Source organism: Rhinopithecus bieti, unplaced genomic scaffold (genome assembly GCF_001698545.2).
Source record: "Rhinopithecus bieti isolate Rb0 unplaced genomic scaffold, ASM169854v2 scaffold_26676, whole genome shotgun sequence".
Taxonomy (NCBI): Eukaryota; Metazoa; Chordata; class Mammalia; order Primates; family Cercopithecidae; genus Rhinopithecus; species Rhinopithecus bieti.
Genome location: NW_016812009.1, coordinates 1134863 through 1151625, shown reverse-complemented (window position 1 = coordinate 1151625; position 16763 = coordinate 1134863). Strand labels below are relative to the sequence as shown.

At 45.1% G+C, this 16763-nt stretch overlaps 2 protein-coding genes across 6 annotated transcripts in view; one reads left to right on the top strand and one right to left on the bottom strand.

The window, feature by feature from the left end:
* ABHD18 (abhydrolase domain containing 18) overlaps positions 1-5456 on the bottom strand; it is a 67140-nt gene extending 61684 nt beyond the window's left edge. For 2 of the 5 annotated variants that reach the window (XM_017895471.1, XM_017895478.1), the window contains exons 1-2: positions 2194-2288; positions 1639-1846 (exon numbers count right to left, since the gene is read on the bottom strand). In XM_017895471.1, coding sequence (XP_017750960.1) covers positions 1639-1696 — 58 coding nt within the window. In that variant the 5' untranslated portion in view covers positions 1697-1846; positions 2194-2288. Of the gene's footprint in view, positions 1-1638; positions 1847-2193; positions 2440-5407 lie in introns of those variants that run through there. The other 3 variants (XM_017895475.1, XM_017895473.1, XM_017895479.1) reach the window with 3 other exon arrangements.
* Positions 2732-16763, top strand: part of MFSD8 (major facilitator superfamily domain containing 8) — a 54197-nt gene continuing 40165 nt past the window's right edge. The window contains 2 exon segments of the mRNA XM_017895481.1: positions 2732-2884; positions 13045-13136. Of these exon segments, the coding sequence (XP_017750970.1) occupies positions 2757-2884; positions 13045-13136 (220 nt within the window). The 5' untranslated portion in view covers positions 2732-2756.

The window sequence follows — 16763 nt, the reverse complement described above, 5'->3', positions numbered from 1 at the left end:
ATATATATATATATATATACACATATACACATATGTTTAAATGTTTACTTTGTTTGGATGCTATGTGTTCCTAAGAAACATTTTTTCTTTTTTTTTTTCTACTGGTACAATACACTAAGCTTACTTAGATTTCACCAGCTGTATATGTACTCATCCCATGTGCTTTTGTGGTCTGAAGTCATCACTTGGAGGCACCAATGGAAAAGAGCAGTGTCAGAGGACTGGGATTCCTCTACTAGCTGTATGACCTTGAGTAAGCCACCTTAACCTATAAACAGAAAGTAATATCTGCCCTGATACATGATAGCCAATTATTTCACTTAGATAAAAACTGAATATCTACTATATATTTTTATGAGATATGAGGAAAGATCCTGCTTGCTGCTTTGCCATTTTTTTCCCATAAGAAGCCTGGTGGTAAAGAGCACAGGCTTTAGAACCAGGAGTCCTGCGTTTCTTGAATTCTAGCTCTGTTGCTTGTTAGTTGTATGATTGTAGGCAAGTTACTTAATCTCCCTGCCTTCCATTTCCTTGTATACATGAGATAATTCCCACCTCAGAGGATTGTTGTAAGGATGAGATGAGGTAATTCAATGAGCATTCATCCAACGTATATCTATCTAGGAACCATTCTGCCTACTGCTATACTGGTTAAAAATCCCCTTGTCCACTATATATGTGCCATACATTGCTAGCCCCCAGGAATTAAAAAAGACAATATAGACAATATAGTAAAGCAACATTATGGCAAGAAAATACTAACTTTTCTACCTATGTATCTTCTTGGAACCAATAATACAAATCTGACTTGTTTTTGTGAACTGTTACAAATGAATCTACAAGACTGAATCCAAGTGCAAATAGGTCTTGATTTAGAAGGTATTTCTGAATAGCACGTTTCAAGTTTTTTTTTTTTTTTTTTTTGAGACAGAGTCCTGCTCTCTTGCCCAGGCTGGAGTGCAGTGGCGCGATCTCAGCTCACTGCAGCCTCTGCCTCCTGGGTTCAAGGGATTCTACTGCCTCAGCCTCCTGAGTAGCTGGGACTACAGGTGTGTGCCACCAAGCCCGGTTAATTTTCTTTTTTTTTTTTTTTTGGTGCATTTTTAGTAGAGTCGGGGTTTCACCGTGTTATCCAGGATGGTCTCCATCTCCTGACCTCATGATCCGCCCGCCTCGGCCTCCCAAAGTGCTGGGATTACAGGCGTCAGCCACCGCACCTGGCCTGCACGTTTCAAGTTTAGGTGTTCACCAGTTGACCGTGCCTGGCTGATACACACAAGGTCAAAAATGACACAAAGATCAGAAGTGATGTCATATACCATACACGACTGTGTAACTAGTATAGGACCTAGCATAGGGTAAATGCTCATAAATATTAATTTAAAAAATTAAGTTTGGTTTCCAACTTTGCCACTTCCACACCGAGTGACTCTGGGTTTAACTTGTCTGGATCTTAATTTTCGGTAAAATAGAAATGTGTCTGCTTTGCCTATCTCATAGGATAGTTGTGATCAAATGAAATTACATGACAATGTATCTGGCGCTAATAAAACGGTAATTTATGAGACACAGAATGACTACTGACACCAGCTAGCCTACAAGCCTAATAATAGAGATAAGATGTTAATACATAACTACCAGGAAATAAACATGGAGATCTCGTGAAAACCCATGACATGTTTTCTAAAAATGTCATCTTCCTTGTGACGAAAGGAGCTGGTCATTGCTAGGCAGGTGCTGTGCCTTTTTCAACTCCCACGTTTCAGCAGCAGGCTCTTCTGGGTGAGATTTTGCAAGGCTGAGGCCCCCGTAGGCGCAGCCGCCGTTGGGGTGCGCATCCGGCAACCTGCAGTTTACAAGCAGCGGATCCCACCTTCAGTACTGGCTCTGACAAGCCCTCCAGATAATGCGCCTTTGCATTTAGCCGACTTAGAGAAGAGAGATGAAAGCCACCTCTACCTTTCACGGGGAGGAAGGGACTGCCCACCTGCTCGCCCCCATCACCTCGGCCCTCCGGAGCGCGCCGCGGACTCCAGCCTTGTCCCTCGCCCCAGCCTCACCCCGCGTCCCTGACCCGCGAGTCTCCTGCCCAGCTCCGCGTCCCAGGTCCCTGCCTCCAGGCACGTACACTACGCGCTAATAGGCGCGGGGAGCTCTTAGCGCGCCTGCTACTTAACCTGGCTGGCTACCTACCGGCCGTCAGGCAGAAGCCTGATATTGAGCTGGCGGGGCCTCCCAGCACCGCCGCTCTCCAGGTTCCCTTTCGAGGACTCGACTTTGGTCCGAACCCCAACCGCAGGTCGGGTAACCTTTCCAGGAATCCAAATGGAAGGCGAAGCGGAGAGAGGAAGACAAGCGCGGGACGGAGCGGGGCGGGGCGGCAGTTTGGACACGCCCCGAGCTCTCCTCGGCTCTTCCTCCCCCTCAAAATGGGAAGCGCCTACCGAGGGAGGAGGCTGAGGACACAGCCTCCTTCCGCCCTGCGCAGCCGGGCCTTCCGCGTGACCCCGCCTATGACCTCGGGGCGTCCCGCTCACGTCTGACCGTCAGGTGCGCACGCGCACTTGCAGGCTTGTTTAGCCAGCTTCACGCCACCCGGAATGGGACAAAACAGGTGTCGCGAGAGTTGGGCGCAAGACGCCTTGTAGGGACTGTAACTATGGCGGGCCTGCGGATCGAAGGTGAACAGGAGCCGCTGTTAGGCGACACACCTGGAAGCAGGTGAGCGAATCCTGGTGGAGGGACCCCTCAGCCTCATGCGCTGTTGGGATTGGCTCCTTTCCGGGCGTCACCCGCACTGGGACGAACCCTCGCTGCCAGAGGGGTGCCAGCGCGGTGGGAGCCGGTGGCCGGGTTGTGTGAGCCGAGGAGATTCGCTCCCAAGGTAAGAGAAAGGGCGTCTGGCCGCACCTTGCGGTGATGAGCCGGTAGGTTCGAGTGACTGGGCCGGAGAAACCCAGGCTGCTGCTTTGCCTGTTGCAGCAGCCAAGCCACCACATTCTGTATCTTCAGAATTCCATATTTGGCACTTTGTAGCTGATCACTTTCCACATTTCACAGTTCCAAAATGATGGATTTAATCGATACTTGAAGGTATCGGTCTTAATAATGACCTGCTGCCCGACTGCCTGACAACCTCTTTGAAGGGGTGGCCTGCCCCTCCACATCTGTGGGCGTTTCTCCTTAGATGGAACGAGAGACTTGCGAAAAGAAATGAGACACAGAGACAAAATATAGAGAAAGAAAAGGTGGGCCCAGGGGACCGGTGCTCAGCATACAGAGGACCTACGCGGGCACCGGTCTCTGAGTTCCCTTAGTATTTATTGATAATTATCTTTACCATCTTAGAAAAAGGGAAGTGACGGGATAATAGGATCATCATAGGGAGAAGGTCAGCAGTAAGACATGTGAATAAAGATCTCTGTGATATTAGTTTAAGGAAAAGTGCTGTGCCTTGATATGCATATGCAGACATCTCCATAAACCTTTTTAGTGCATAAAGAGCAGCATTGCTAGGAACCTTTCGCCCTAAGGCGGTTTTCTCCTTTCTCAGTAAACAGAACATACAATCCCGTTTTACACCGAGATGTTCCATTGCCCAGGGACGGGCAGGAGACAGATGCTTTTCTCTATCTCAATTGCCAAGAGACCTTCTTTCTTCTTATACTAGTCCTCCTCAGCACAGACCTTTCACGGGTGTCAGGCTGGGAGACGGTCAAGTCTTTCCCTTCCCACGAGGCCATATTTCAGACTAGCACATGGGGAGAAACCTTGAACAATTCCTAGCTTTCCTAGGCAGAGGTCCCTGCGACCTTTTGCAGAGTAAGTGTCCCTGGGTACTTGAGATTAAGAGAATGGTGATGACTTTTAACCAGTAAGCTGCATTCAGGCACTTCTTTAACAAAGCACACCCTGCACAGCCCAAAATCCTTTAAACCTTGAGTCACCATGGCACATGTCTCTTGCAAGGACAAGGTTGGGGGTAGGGTCACAGATGAACAGCATCTCAAATACAGAGCAAGATGGATGTTAGGCAGGAATCTAGACCCAACATGGCGGCATTACCCGGCATAGCAGGCCTTTTGTTAAAGACTCCCTTCACCCTTGTACACACCCACAGACTTACATGCGTCAGAGTTCCGGTTGGGCAACCACACTGCCCCATGACCTGCAGCTCACCTGCATTCCACAAGTTTGTAAACAGCAGTTTCGGTTGACAGTTTCCAAAGACCCCTTCCTCATGACCCTTACTCAACTCCTGCCCTAGTAGTTTCAAGACCCCCCAGGCCCTGTTTGCACAACCAGCTTCCCTACCTCTCGGGCTGTAAAAAGCCCCAACCCTCCTCCCTCAGTGCGACTTCCTTGGCCCGCACCTTTGGACCGAGGAACCTTGCCTGCAAGTCCTAATAAAGGCTATTCTCACTGCCATTTGCCTTGTGTCTTTGTTCCCGATTTGGCTCCAGCCTCAGTTTACCTTTACATTTGGTGCCGAAACCCGGGAGGAGACCCCCTCCCCTGGACCCCTGCCAGGTCGGGCAGGCTCTCCTCTCCCCGAGCCGGGACCTTCTTCCCGAGCTGGGAGCTGTTTCACCAAATCCAAGACTCAATTCGATCACTGCTGGGTAAGTTTTCCCCCGTCCTGTAGGCCCCCTCTGGGAAGTCCCTGTCCAAAACACGTGGCCACGTCAGGGGCTCCCTCCGGTCAACTGTGACCTTGGCACCAGGGATTAGGAGACGTCCAACCTCCCCAGAAGCCGCCATACCCTGCACTCCGCATGGCAGTGGGAGGACGCTCCCATTGCCACTGGACTGCCCGCCTTAGGACCATGGGAACTACCCAGTCCAAACCAAACTGAAAATCCCCTCTGAGGTGCCTCTTGGCTAGTTTCCAGACTTTAAGTCTCAACCAAGCCCTAAAACAAAAGTGGCTCATTTTCTTCTGCACAGTAGCATGACCACAGTATAAACTGGATAATCAGTCTCAGTGGCCTGCAGAAGACACTCTAGACTTTAACATCCTCACGGATCTGACCAACTTCTGCAAGAGACTAGGCAAATGGCACGAGATACCCTATGTTCAAGCCTTTTGGGACTTGCGTTCTCGCCCAGATCTCTGCGCTCAATGCTCGTTGGCTCAGGTCATACTCGCAAAGTCTCTTCCCTCGAGCAAGGAGAGGGATGATTCTTCCTCTTTTTCTGAGCGTCTGACACCCTATCCCGGCCACCCCTTTGGTCTCCCACCCAACCTTCTCCTCACCCTGACCTGCCATTATCCCCATCCTCATCAGCGCCTCCCCTCCCTTCCACCCCTCCTGTGCCCTCGCCAAACCCGACAGATTCTGTCTCCCCTACCTCCACCTCCTCCCCTTCCTCGCTTGTCTTAGCCCATACTCGGTCCAGGACCAACCTCCTGTGTCCCTTGCAAGAGGTGGCAGGCGCCGAAGGAGTGGTCCGGGTCCATGTGCTGTTTTTGCTGGCAGACCTAAGGTTGAAGAGTGTGTAGGCTCTTTCTCGGCCAACCCCACTCAGTATTTCAAAAAGTTCAGATACCTGTGCCAGGCGTATGACCTCACCTGGCATGATCCCCATGTCGTTATGACCTCAACCCTGTCCCCTGAGGAACAGGAGCATATCCTAGCGGCAGCCAGGCAGCATGCTGACCAGGTTCATTTAACTGACCACGCCATGCCAGTTGGCACTGAGGCGGTGTCCTCAGCCGAGCCCAACTAGGACTAGCAGGTTGGTCAGGCAGGCCGCCACCGCCGAGATATGATGGTCCAGTGCCTTCTTGCTGGCATGCAGGCAGCCTCCAATAAGTCAGTCAATTTTAATAAGTTAAAGGAGGTAGTCCAAGGCTCAGATGAAAGTCCAGCTGTTTTTCTTAACCGACTTGACAGAGTCACTTATTCAGTACACCCGCCTTGACCCTGCTTCCCCTGCAGGAGGAGCCATCTTAGCTTCATACTTTATTTCTCAGTCGGCCCCTGATATCCAAAAAAAGTTAAAAAAGGCGGAGGACGGCCCTCAAACTCCCATCCAGGATTTAGTCAAACTGGCCTTCAAGGTCTACAACTCCAGGGAGGAAGCAGCTGAGGCCCAACGACAGGCCAGGCTAAAACAGAAGGTACAACTCCAAACCCAGGCCTTGGTAGCAGCCCTGAGGCTGGCCGGCTCCAGGAGCTCCCAGAAAAGAGGTACTACCCGAGCGCCACCTGGTGCCTGCTTCAAGTGCGGCAACGACGGCCACTGGGCCAGGCAGTGCCCTAACCCAAAGGAGCCAACTCGCCCCTGTCCGAACTGTCGGCAGATGGGCCACCGGAAGTCAGACTGCCCTGACCTAAGGACGGTCGCTGCGCCTCCATGTGACGACCCTCCTCCAGGTATTGGAGGCGCCTTCCAACTCCTCGACACTGGCGAAGATTGAAGAGGCTCAGACTCGGGAAGCCCTCTTACTCTCGCTGAGCCCAGGGTTATGCTCCAGGTAGCGGGTAAGTCCATATCTTTCCTCATGGACACAGAGGCTACCTACTCTGTTTTGCCTTCCTTTAGTGGCCCCCGCCACCCCTCCACTGTCACGGTCATGGGAATTGATGGCACTCCCTCCACCTACCGCCAGACTCCTCCTCTGTCTTGCCGCTTGGATGGCTCCCTCTTCTCGCACTCATTTCTTATCATTTCTTCGTGCCCAGTCCCCTTGTTAGGAAGAGATCTCCTCTCCAAGCTAGGGGCCTTAGTTCACTTCCGACCCAACCCCTCCCCACACCTCGCGTTCCTCTTCCCCCTTCTCTCACCTGACAAACTTCGCCAGGCTGACCCCCCACTCCCGTTTCCAGTCCCCATTAACCCTAAGGTGTGGGACACCTCCATCCCAATCATTGCCCAGCACCATACTCTGGTCCGCATCCGACTAAAAGACCCTTCCAAGTTTCCCTCTAGACCCCAGTTCCCTATCTCCCTTGAACATCAACAGGGATTAAAACCTATCATTACATGCCTGCTCCAACAGCACATTCTAGTTCCCGCCAACTCACCATGCAATACTCCTATCCTGCCTGTACAGAAAAGCTCTGGGGCCTATCGTCTCATACAGGACCTACGCCTCATCAATGAGGCAGTAGTCCCTACCTTTCCAGTTGTTTCTAATCCATATACACTCCTCTCGCGCGTTCCCCCTGACACCACCCATTTCACTGTTCTTGACCTGAAGGATGCCTTCTTTACCATCCCTCTACACCCAGACTGCCACTTTCTGTTTGCTTTTACATTGGAAGATCCAGACACTCATATTTCTTCCCAGCTGACTTGGACTATTTTGCCTCAAAGGTTCCATGATAGCCCCCATTTTTTCAGACAGGCACTGGCACAGAATGTTATCCTCTGTCCCCTGACCCACAGCACACTATTGCAGTATGTCGATGACTTATTACTATGTAGTCCTGCCTAGGAGTGCTCCCTTGCAGATACTGCTACACTTTTAAATTTTCTAGGCAACCGAGGTTATCAGGTTACCCTGGCTAAGGCTCAACTTTGCGGCCCTTCTGTCACCTACCTAGGCATACTCCTCACACCTGCTACAAAAAGCCTCACAGCAGATAGAATAAGCCTCATTGAAACTCTCCGGCCTCCTCAGGATGCGGAAGAGATCTTGTCCTTCCTAGGACTGGTGGGCACAGTGAGTCTTATCCCGTGGCCCCACTCAGGATCTTTTAAGGCCTACATCAAGGTCGTAAGCAGCCTCGTCAGCCTGGCTTCTGACATCAGACAACAGGAGGAAGCAATCTCAGTTCTAGCCCAGACAGCAAGCCCCAGGACAGCAGCAACCCTTTTTCCTGGCTAACCTTAGTCAGGGAAGGGGCTCGAGTGGTACACATGGCCGAGGTACACAACATCTCTCGTTGTTTCTTGTGTGCAGCCTTGAATAAGCCCCCACTAGTTGCGGTACCCTTACCCAGCCCTTTTAACTCCTCTAACCTAACCCCTTCCTTTCCCCTTCCCGGCCGAACACTGCATCAATGAGTCAGGACTCGTAGAAACCAATCTCCTCACTCTAGAAAAAGATTCAGGAAAGATTCCACCAGAAAAACCTTGGATCAAGGCCCTCACTTAGGTGGTGGCAGTTGTCTGTGGCCGGTTAAGTCCTACCCTTTCAAAGCCCCTTACTAATCATTGGCTTCTTGCTACTCATAGCTCCCTGTGTCCTCCGCTTCATCCAGGATTGTGTGAAAGAAGTCTCCCAGGTCACTTTCAATCAGATGCTGCTCCACCCCTATACCCGAGTTCCGACCTCTGAAGAACCCCACAACAACCCATACCAGCAGGAAGCAGCCAGATGAACACGTCGGCCCATTTTCTTATTAGAAAGAGGTCGGAATGTTAGGCAGGAATCTAGACCCAACATGGTGGCGTTACCCGGCGTAGCAGGCCTTTTGTTAAAGACTCCCTTCACCCTTGTACACACCCGCAGACTTACATGCGTTAGAGTTCCGGCTGGGCAACCACACTGCCCCATGACCTGCAGCTCACCTGCATTCCACAAGTTTGTAAACAGCAATTTCGGTTGACAGTTTCCAAAGACCCCTTCCTCATGACCCTTACTCAACTCCTGCCCTAGTAGTTTCAAGACCCCCCAGGCCCTGTTTGCACAACCAGCTTCCCTACCTCTCGGGGTATAAAAAGCCCCTACCCTCCTCCCTCGGTGCGACTTCCTCAGCCCGCACCCTTGGACCCAGGAACCTCGCCCGCGAGTCCTAATAAAGGCTATTCTCACTGCCATTTATTTGCCTTGTGTTCCTTGGTTTGGCTCCAGCCTCAGTTTACCTTTACAATGGAGTCTCTTATGTCTACTTTTTTCTATATAGACACAGTAACAGTCTGATCTTTCTTTTCCCCACACCTCTTGATACTTTAACAAACCTGTCTAAAATGAGCTCACCTTTGTCCTATGCCAAATGTACAAATAAAGACTAATTTTAAGGCATTGAAGGAATAACGTCAGTATTTTGATCCTTATAATTCTGGTTGTTTTGATCCTAGTTTATGGGCAATGACTCAGCAATGTTCACCTTTTGCCTCTTACTGCATAATTATGTATTTTTACCTTTAGGAAAATGGAATTATTATTTTATTTGAAATATACATAATTATCTCAAGTAAATTAATAAATTCAGTTAAACTTCAGCTGTCTATGACCATGTTAATATTTTACTCATTTGTTCCTCGTGAGCACCAAACCTTTTTTGATCACTCTTAACTCAAAACCCTTTGGAAAATGTATTTCTCTGGTCCTCGATTTACTAAACAAGAGTTTATGGAATGCAGTTTTATCTTGATTTTATCTTGAGATCATTAAAATGAATATCGATGCTGAAATGAATTTTAATAGAGTGATGTCCTCAGAGCCTATTTAAACATTTGGGACTGTTTGCTTCTATACCAATTTATTCTGCACTGCTATACTTATTTTTTTTGAGATGGGGTCTTGCTCTGTGGCCTAGTCTGGAGTGCAGTGGTGTGATTTTGGCTCACTGTAACCTCTGCCTCCTGGGTTCAAGCGATTCTCCTGCCTCAGCTTCCACAGTAGCTGGGATTACATGCGCGGGCCACCAGACCCAGCTAATTTTTGTATTTTTGGTAAAGACGGGTTTCACCGTGTGGCCAGGTTGATCTGGAACTCCTGACCTCAAGTGATCCACCCACCTCAGCTTCCCAAAGTGCTGATATAGAAGCAAACAGTCTCAAATGTATCAATAGGCTCTGAGGCCAGCTGCTCTACTTTTAAGTACTTACATCTGCTTTTTAGTTTTTCTGACAGACTTTTCCTGGCAGACTATTCTGCAGCATGTTTTTGAAATCTGGCAGCAACAGTTTTTTTTGTTGTCGTTGCTGTCACCACACTCTTTCCACCAGCTTTAATTTGGGGCTTCTTGTTTGTTGTAAGTTTGATAACCCTGTATCTATGCTTCATATAACTGTCTGATTACAACCTGGTAGTTCTGACTGAGAGCTAAATGTCTTTCCTATTAAGTGCATAAGCTTGAGTGCATAGACTTTGTGACATTTGGTTTTCTCAGAACTTTCTTTTTGCTTCGTCCTGATTTTTAGCTATTTTCCAGATAATTGCAGGATTCCTGAGTTATGGTTAAATGTGGTCTTCTGGTACATTCTGTCACCTTGTACAAAAGGTGATTTTTTTTTCATACTCTTAGCTTTGATTTCATCAAAGTGATTGATGCACATTAGAATCTGTCCAAATTTAGGTGTTCCTGCCAGTAATCAATACCTCTGATTGAGGTTCTAGATTAAGCATTTTAAAACAAAAAGGGAGTATTTTGAAAATAATTCAATAAGTATATGTCTTTAAAAACGCAAGTATATTCCCTAGTAAAGTGAACCTATGTATAGCTATTTGGCAGGACCTGTTCACTTTGAATATATTGCACAAACATGTCTAGGTCACCACCAACCTTTCCTCACTAACAAGGTTGATTATTATTTGCTGGTCTGGTGGAGCTGGCCTCTTGAATCCTCAGTGCTCCCCACTGACCCCCTCTGTGGAGGACAGACAACAGGGGTTGGCAAACATTTCCTGTAAAGTTCCAGGTTGTAAATATCTTAGACCTGTTTAGAGCAAAGGGAAAAATCAAGGATATTGTACAGATGTTTAGATAACCAGAAAACAAATTCCACAAAAATTTTTAGTAATGACATTTAAATATACTAATAAGTATAATATAGGTTTGCTAATGAAAGGGATAGAATTTGGTGGGGGAGGGGATGACATTTTCTTTAATTGCACTTCCGAGTTGGTGTTTTCTGTCATCAAACTGATAACAAATATTCATCTGTAAAAACCATTTGTAGCTCACATGTTACTGATCCAAGTTACAAGTGATTTCACATTTTCTTTGTAACCTTAGCCTAGTCTCTGTAAAATTTGTATTATTAGGGTATCTGTCCTTATAGGGCATATCTTTATAGAATATTTTCAGTTTATTTCCATAAATGTTATACCACTACACTGTTCTGTCAGTGAGCACACACTTCTTTATTTTCTCTCTCTCTCTCTTTTTTTTTAAGGCAGAGTGTCCGTCTGTTACCCAGGCCGGAGTACAGTGGCACAATCTCTGCTCACTGCAACCTCCGCCTCCCAGGTTCAAGTGATTCTCGTGCCTCAGCCTCCTAAGTAGCTGGGGCTACAGGCATGCACCACCACGCCCGGCTAATTTTCGTATTTTTGGTAGAGACAGGGTTTCATTGTGTTGGCCAGGCTGATCTTGAACTCTTGGCCTCAAGCAGTCTGCCTGCCTTGGCCTCCCAAAGTGCTGGGATTATAGGCGTGAGCCACTGCGCCTGGCTGTTGTTAAATTTTATCTAACTCACTTTGTTATTCAGTTCACTCCACTATATTGTGTATTCCTTTTAGTTTTTAAGTCACAAGTTTGACAAGCATGCTATCATTTGGAGTATTTCAGTTTGTAATAGAAATGTTGAACAGGATAAAACTAGCAGGACATCCCACTACTGGGAATACCAAACATGACCACTTGTTAAGAGGGCGACTGCAGTATCTTTCAATTATAAAGGTTCATGTTCCATTTTGTAATTAGTAAGCAGACACTGGGGTGACATTTGAGGGCCTTTGACTGTCCTCTCCATAACAATCTTTCAATCAGTTGTTTTAGCATCCATTGATGATCCTTCCATTGTTACATAGAAAGTGGCCATTAAATTATTTTCTAATTTTATTTTTTCAATATTTAATAATTGTCATTAAAAGAAGAAAGATTTTGACTGAGCTCTAAATCAGTCACTCAAACAATTTTATTTTATTTTTTTAGAATCAAATAATTTACCTCTTGATTCCCTAACTTAGATATATATGATGTTTTATTCAAACTCTAGTATATTGATTTCAAATGATGTGTATCTGGGGTTCTGGTATTTTTCTCAGGTAAGCTACATTATCATTAAGGTCTGTTATTTTTGTTTTTTTCTTATCTACTCTCCTTTGACCTAGAAGAGGTTTGTTTGTATGGAATGACATATACAGTGTTAAGCATTTTAAATATATTAGGAACTAATATATTTGGCATATAATACATCTAAAAAACATTGTTTTTCTTCTTCCTTTCCTCTTTACCACTCCCAACCATATCACGTTTGAAAAAAAAAAGTTTCTTTTTTGAAGACTAATTTGACAGTTCTAAGGCTTATTTTTAAGAAATTAATCTTGGTACATAAGAAGGCATTTTGTCTGTTCTGCATGTCTTGATTATTTGAAAAGATAATGCTCACATTAAGGTGAACTTGTTAACTGTTTCTATTGTGTGTGTGAAAATGTAATGAGTGTATAGACTCATGTGTCACCTAATGGAGGTAAGATGTCTACTTAGTATACATGCCCTTGGTCTAGATCAGATACTTATCCAAAAGATCACTTATGTCTGGGGTGTCATGGTCTCTCTTTTGTCTGCTGGTAAAATTTATCTGGTAACCCATTTAGGAGGTCCCAGGACTGAAAATTTCTTAGGTTACATTAAACCTTCCTGGTATCACTTCTATTTTCTGAAGTAGGAAGCCAAAACAGCTTCCTGCAGCAGTTTAATTTCCTGTCATCAAGTACAGCATGTTATAATGATGACAGTTACTATGTTTTAGTACTTAGTAGCTATGGGGGATCTAGTTGTAGCTAGTTTATTTGATTTATCTTGATGTAGTTTATTCATTTTTACAAATTGCAACATTCTTGATTAATAAATCTGTGCATGTCAACAGTAGCAAAATAATTGCCTTGCAAAATGTTTCCTCTTTTAAAACTATACCGTTTCCCAAATTTCTATATACAATAATGCATAAATACAATCCATGGAAATTCAAAAAAAATAATGCTTATTCATAGATAAATTAGTGTAACAGAACCAGTATTAGTAAATTCTACCTCTATCACATCGTTTTCATAACTTTAGTAGATAATACAATTGTTGACACTTAAGATCCACATGTAATGAGGTAAATTTATACTACTTTTTTCTTCTTTACACCTAGAGAATGGGACATTTTAGAGACTGAAGAGCATTATAAGAGCCGATGGAGATCTATTAGGATTTTATATCTTACTATGTTTCTCAGCAGTGTAGGTAAGTATTAGAAATATGTAATTTTAACAATTCAGATCAGATGTCATATTTTAACTTCATTTACTTCAGTTGCCTCTGAAATTATCTTTATTGTGCTAAAAAATATGTAACATAAAATTTACCATGTTACCATATCTAAGTTTAGTAGCCTTAAGTATATCCACATTGTTGTGCAACCAATCCCTAGAACATTTTCATCTTGCAAAAGAGAAACTCTATACCCATTAAACAACTCCTTGTTTTCCCATCCCCCAAGCCCTAGCAACCATCATTCTACTTTGTTTCTTGGAATTTGACTACTCTAGATAGCTCATATAAATGGAATTATGTAGTATTTTTCTTCTTGTGATGAAATTATTTCACTCAACATAATGTCCTCAAGTTGATCCATGTTGCACTTGTGATAATTTCCTTTTAATTAAAGGCTATATAGTCCATTATATGTATTGTAGGGTAGCAGAAACTTTTCCTCTATTCTCTTATGTTATGTGCCTAAGGCTGGTGAATTAAGCTGACAAAAGAAACACTAACAGTAAAAAAGTATATAAATTTATTTGATGTTAATATTTTTTAACGAAAAGAAACAAAAAACATTAAGGAGTGTACATACAAATGAAACTAGACAACTACTAAGAGTTCCTAACACTTTCATGTACTCACAAAAGTATTTCATTTTTTTTTTTTTTTTTTTTGAGACAGAGTTTCACTCTTGTTGCCCAGGCTGGAATGCAATGGCACAATCTCAGCTGACTGCAACCTCCACCTCCCAGATTCAAGAGATTCTCCTGCCCCAGCCTGCCAAGTAGCTGGAATTACAGGCATGGGCCACCACGCCCAGCTAATTTTGTATTTTTAGTAGAGATGGGATGTCTCCATGTTGGTCAGGCTGGTCTCGAACTACCGACCTCAGGTGATCTGCCCACCTTGGCCTCCCAAAGTGCCGTAATTGATTACAGGCGTGAGCCACCGCGCCCAGTTCAAAGTCTTTTTTTTTTTCTTTTCTTTTCTTTTCCTTTTTTTGAGATGGAGTCTCACTCTGTCACCCAAACTAGAGTGCAGTGGCGTGATCTCGGCTCACTGCAAACTCCACCTCCCAGTTCATGCCATTCTCCTGCCTCAGCCTCCCGAGTAGCTGGAACTACAGGCACCCACCACCATGCCTGGATAATTGTTTTATATTTTTAGTAGAGACAGGATTTCACTGTGTTAGCCAGGATGGTCCCGATCTCCTGACCCTGTGATCTGCCAGACTCAGCCTCCCAAAGTGCTGGGATTACAGACGTGAGCCACTGTGCCTGGCCAAAAGTATTTCATCTTTACAGCCATCAGTGAATGATTTGTTTTGATACTTCTTGAAGATGTGCAAAATTTCTTTTTAAAAAAATTTTATTATTTATTATTATTTATTCATTTTTTGAGGTGGAGTCCCCCAGGCTGGAGTGCAGTGGCATGATCTTGGCTCACTGCAACCTCTGCCTCCTGGGTTCAAGCGATTCTTGTGCCTCAGCCTCCTGAGTAGCTGGGACTACAGGCGCACGCCACCATGCCCAGCTAATTTTTTTGTACCTTTAGTAGAGATGGGTTTTCACCATGTTGGCCATGCTAGTCTCAAACTCCTGACCTCAGGTGATCCACCTGCCTCGGCCTCCCAAAGTGCTAGGATTACAGGCATGAGGCACCCCGCCTGGCCAGTGCAAAATTTCTTAAGTTTAAATGTACAGTCTTAATTATACTAGTGTCTTTATGTCCCAAGACAGATTGTAGGTAACAATCTCAATTGTGCCTCAAAGAATTAACAACAAAACAAAATTCAATCTATTCTCTGCATTCAGGCAGAAAAGGGGAGAGCAGAGAACCCTTCCTGCATCTGCTATTTCTTGGTTGCCTTCAGCTTGAAATAATTAATATGGCAAAGCAGCATATTTTTGGAGTAGCATGCTCTGATTGCCTTCAGTGTATACCACATTTTTTTTTTTTGAGACGAAGTCTCGCTGTGTTGTCCAAGCCAGAGTGCAGTGGTATGATCTTGGCTCACTGCAACATTTACCTCCCAGGTTCAAGCAGTTCTCTGCCTCAGCCTCCCAAGCAGCTGGGATTACAGGCACCCACCACCATGCCTAGCTAATTTTTGTATTTTTGGTAGAGACAGGGTTTCACCATCTTGGCCTGCCTCAGCCTCCCAAAGTGCTAGGATTACAGGCGTGAGCCACCGTGCCTGGCCTACCACATTTTGTTTAGCCATTTATCTGTCGATGGACATTTGGGTTGCTTCCACCTCTTGGCTGTTGTGAATAGTGCTGCTCTCAATATGGGTGTGCAAATATCTTTTCAAGATCCTGCTTTTAGTCCTTTTGGGTATATATCCAGAAGTGAAATTGCTGGATCCTATTATAATTTTCTTTTTAATTATTTTGAAAAATTGCCATACTGTTTTCCATAGCAGCTGCACCATTTTACTTACTTTCTCACCAAGAGTCAGGGTTCCAATTTTTTCACATCCTCGCCAACATTAACTTTCTTTGTTTTTTTTTTTTTTGAGACGGAGTCTCGCTCTGTCGCCCAGGCTGGAGTGCAGTGGCAGAGGCTGGATCTCGGCTCACCGCAAGCTCCGCCTCCCGGGTTTGCGCCATTCTCCTGCCTCAGCCTCCCGATTAGCTGGGACTACAGGCGCCCGCCACCTCGCCCGGCTAGTTTTTTTGTATTTTTTAGTAGAGACGGGGTTTCACCGTGTTAGCCAGGATGGTCTCGATCTCCTGACCTCGTGATCTGCCCGTCTCGGCCTCCCAAAGTGCTGGGATTACAGGCTTGAGCCACTGCGCCCGGCCCGCCAACATTAACTTTCTTTTGGATAGTAGTCATCCTAGTGGATGAGATGGTATCTCATTGTTGTTTTGATTTGCATCTCCTTAATGATTAGTGATGTTGAACATGTTTTCTTGTACTTACTGCCCATTTGTATATCTTCTGTGAAGAAGTGTTTGTTCAAGACCATTGCCCATTTATTAATTGGATTTTTTGTTGTTGTTGTTAAGTTGTAGGAATTCTTTATGTATTCTGGGTGTTAGCCCCTTATCCAATATATGATTTGCAGATATTTTCTCCCTTTCCAGGACTCCTCTATTCACTGTGCTAAATGTATCCTGTGATTCACAGAAATGTTAAATATTGATGTAGTCCACCTTATCTGTTTTTTTCTTTTTGAGACAGAGTCTTGCTTTGTTGCCCAAGCTGGAGTGCAATGGCATGATCTCGGCTCACTGCAACCTCCCCCTTTTGGGTTCAAGTGATGCTTGTGCCTCAGCCTCCCTGGTAGCTGGGACTGCAGATGTGTGCCACCACACCTGGCTAATTTTTGTATTTTTAGTAGAGACGGGGTTTTGCCATTTTTGCCAGACTGAACTTAAACTCCTGACTTCAGGTAATCCACCTGCCTTGGCCTCCCAAAGTGCTGGGATTTCAGGCATGAGCCCCACACCCAGCTGTTTTTATCTTTTGTTGCCTCTGAACCTCATCTTATTTTTATATTGTTATAACATACACAAAGTAAAATACAAGAATCTTAATTTGTATTGCTTGATGTGTTTTTTTTTTTTTTTTTTTTTTTTTTTTTTTTTTTTTTTTTTTTTT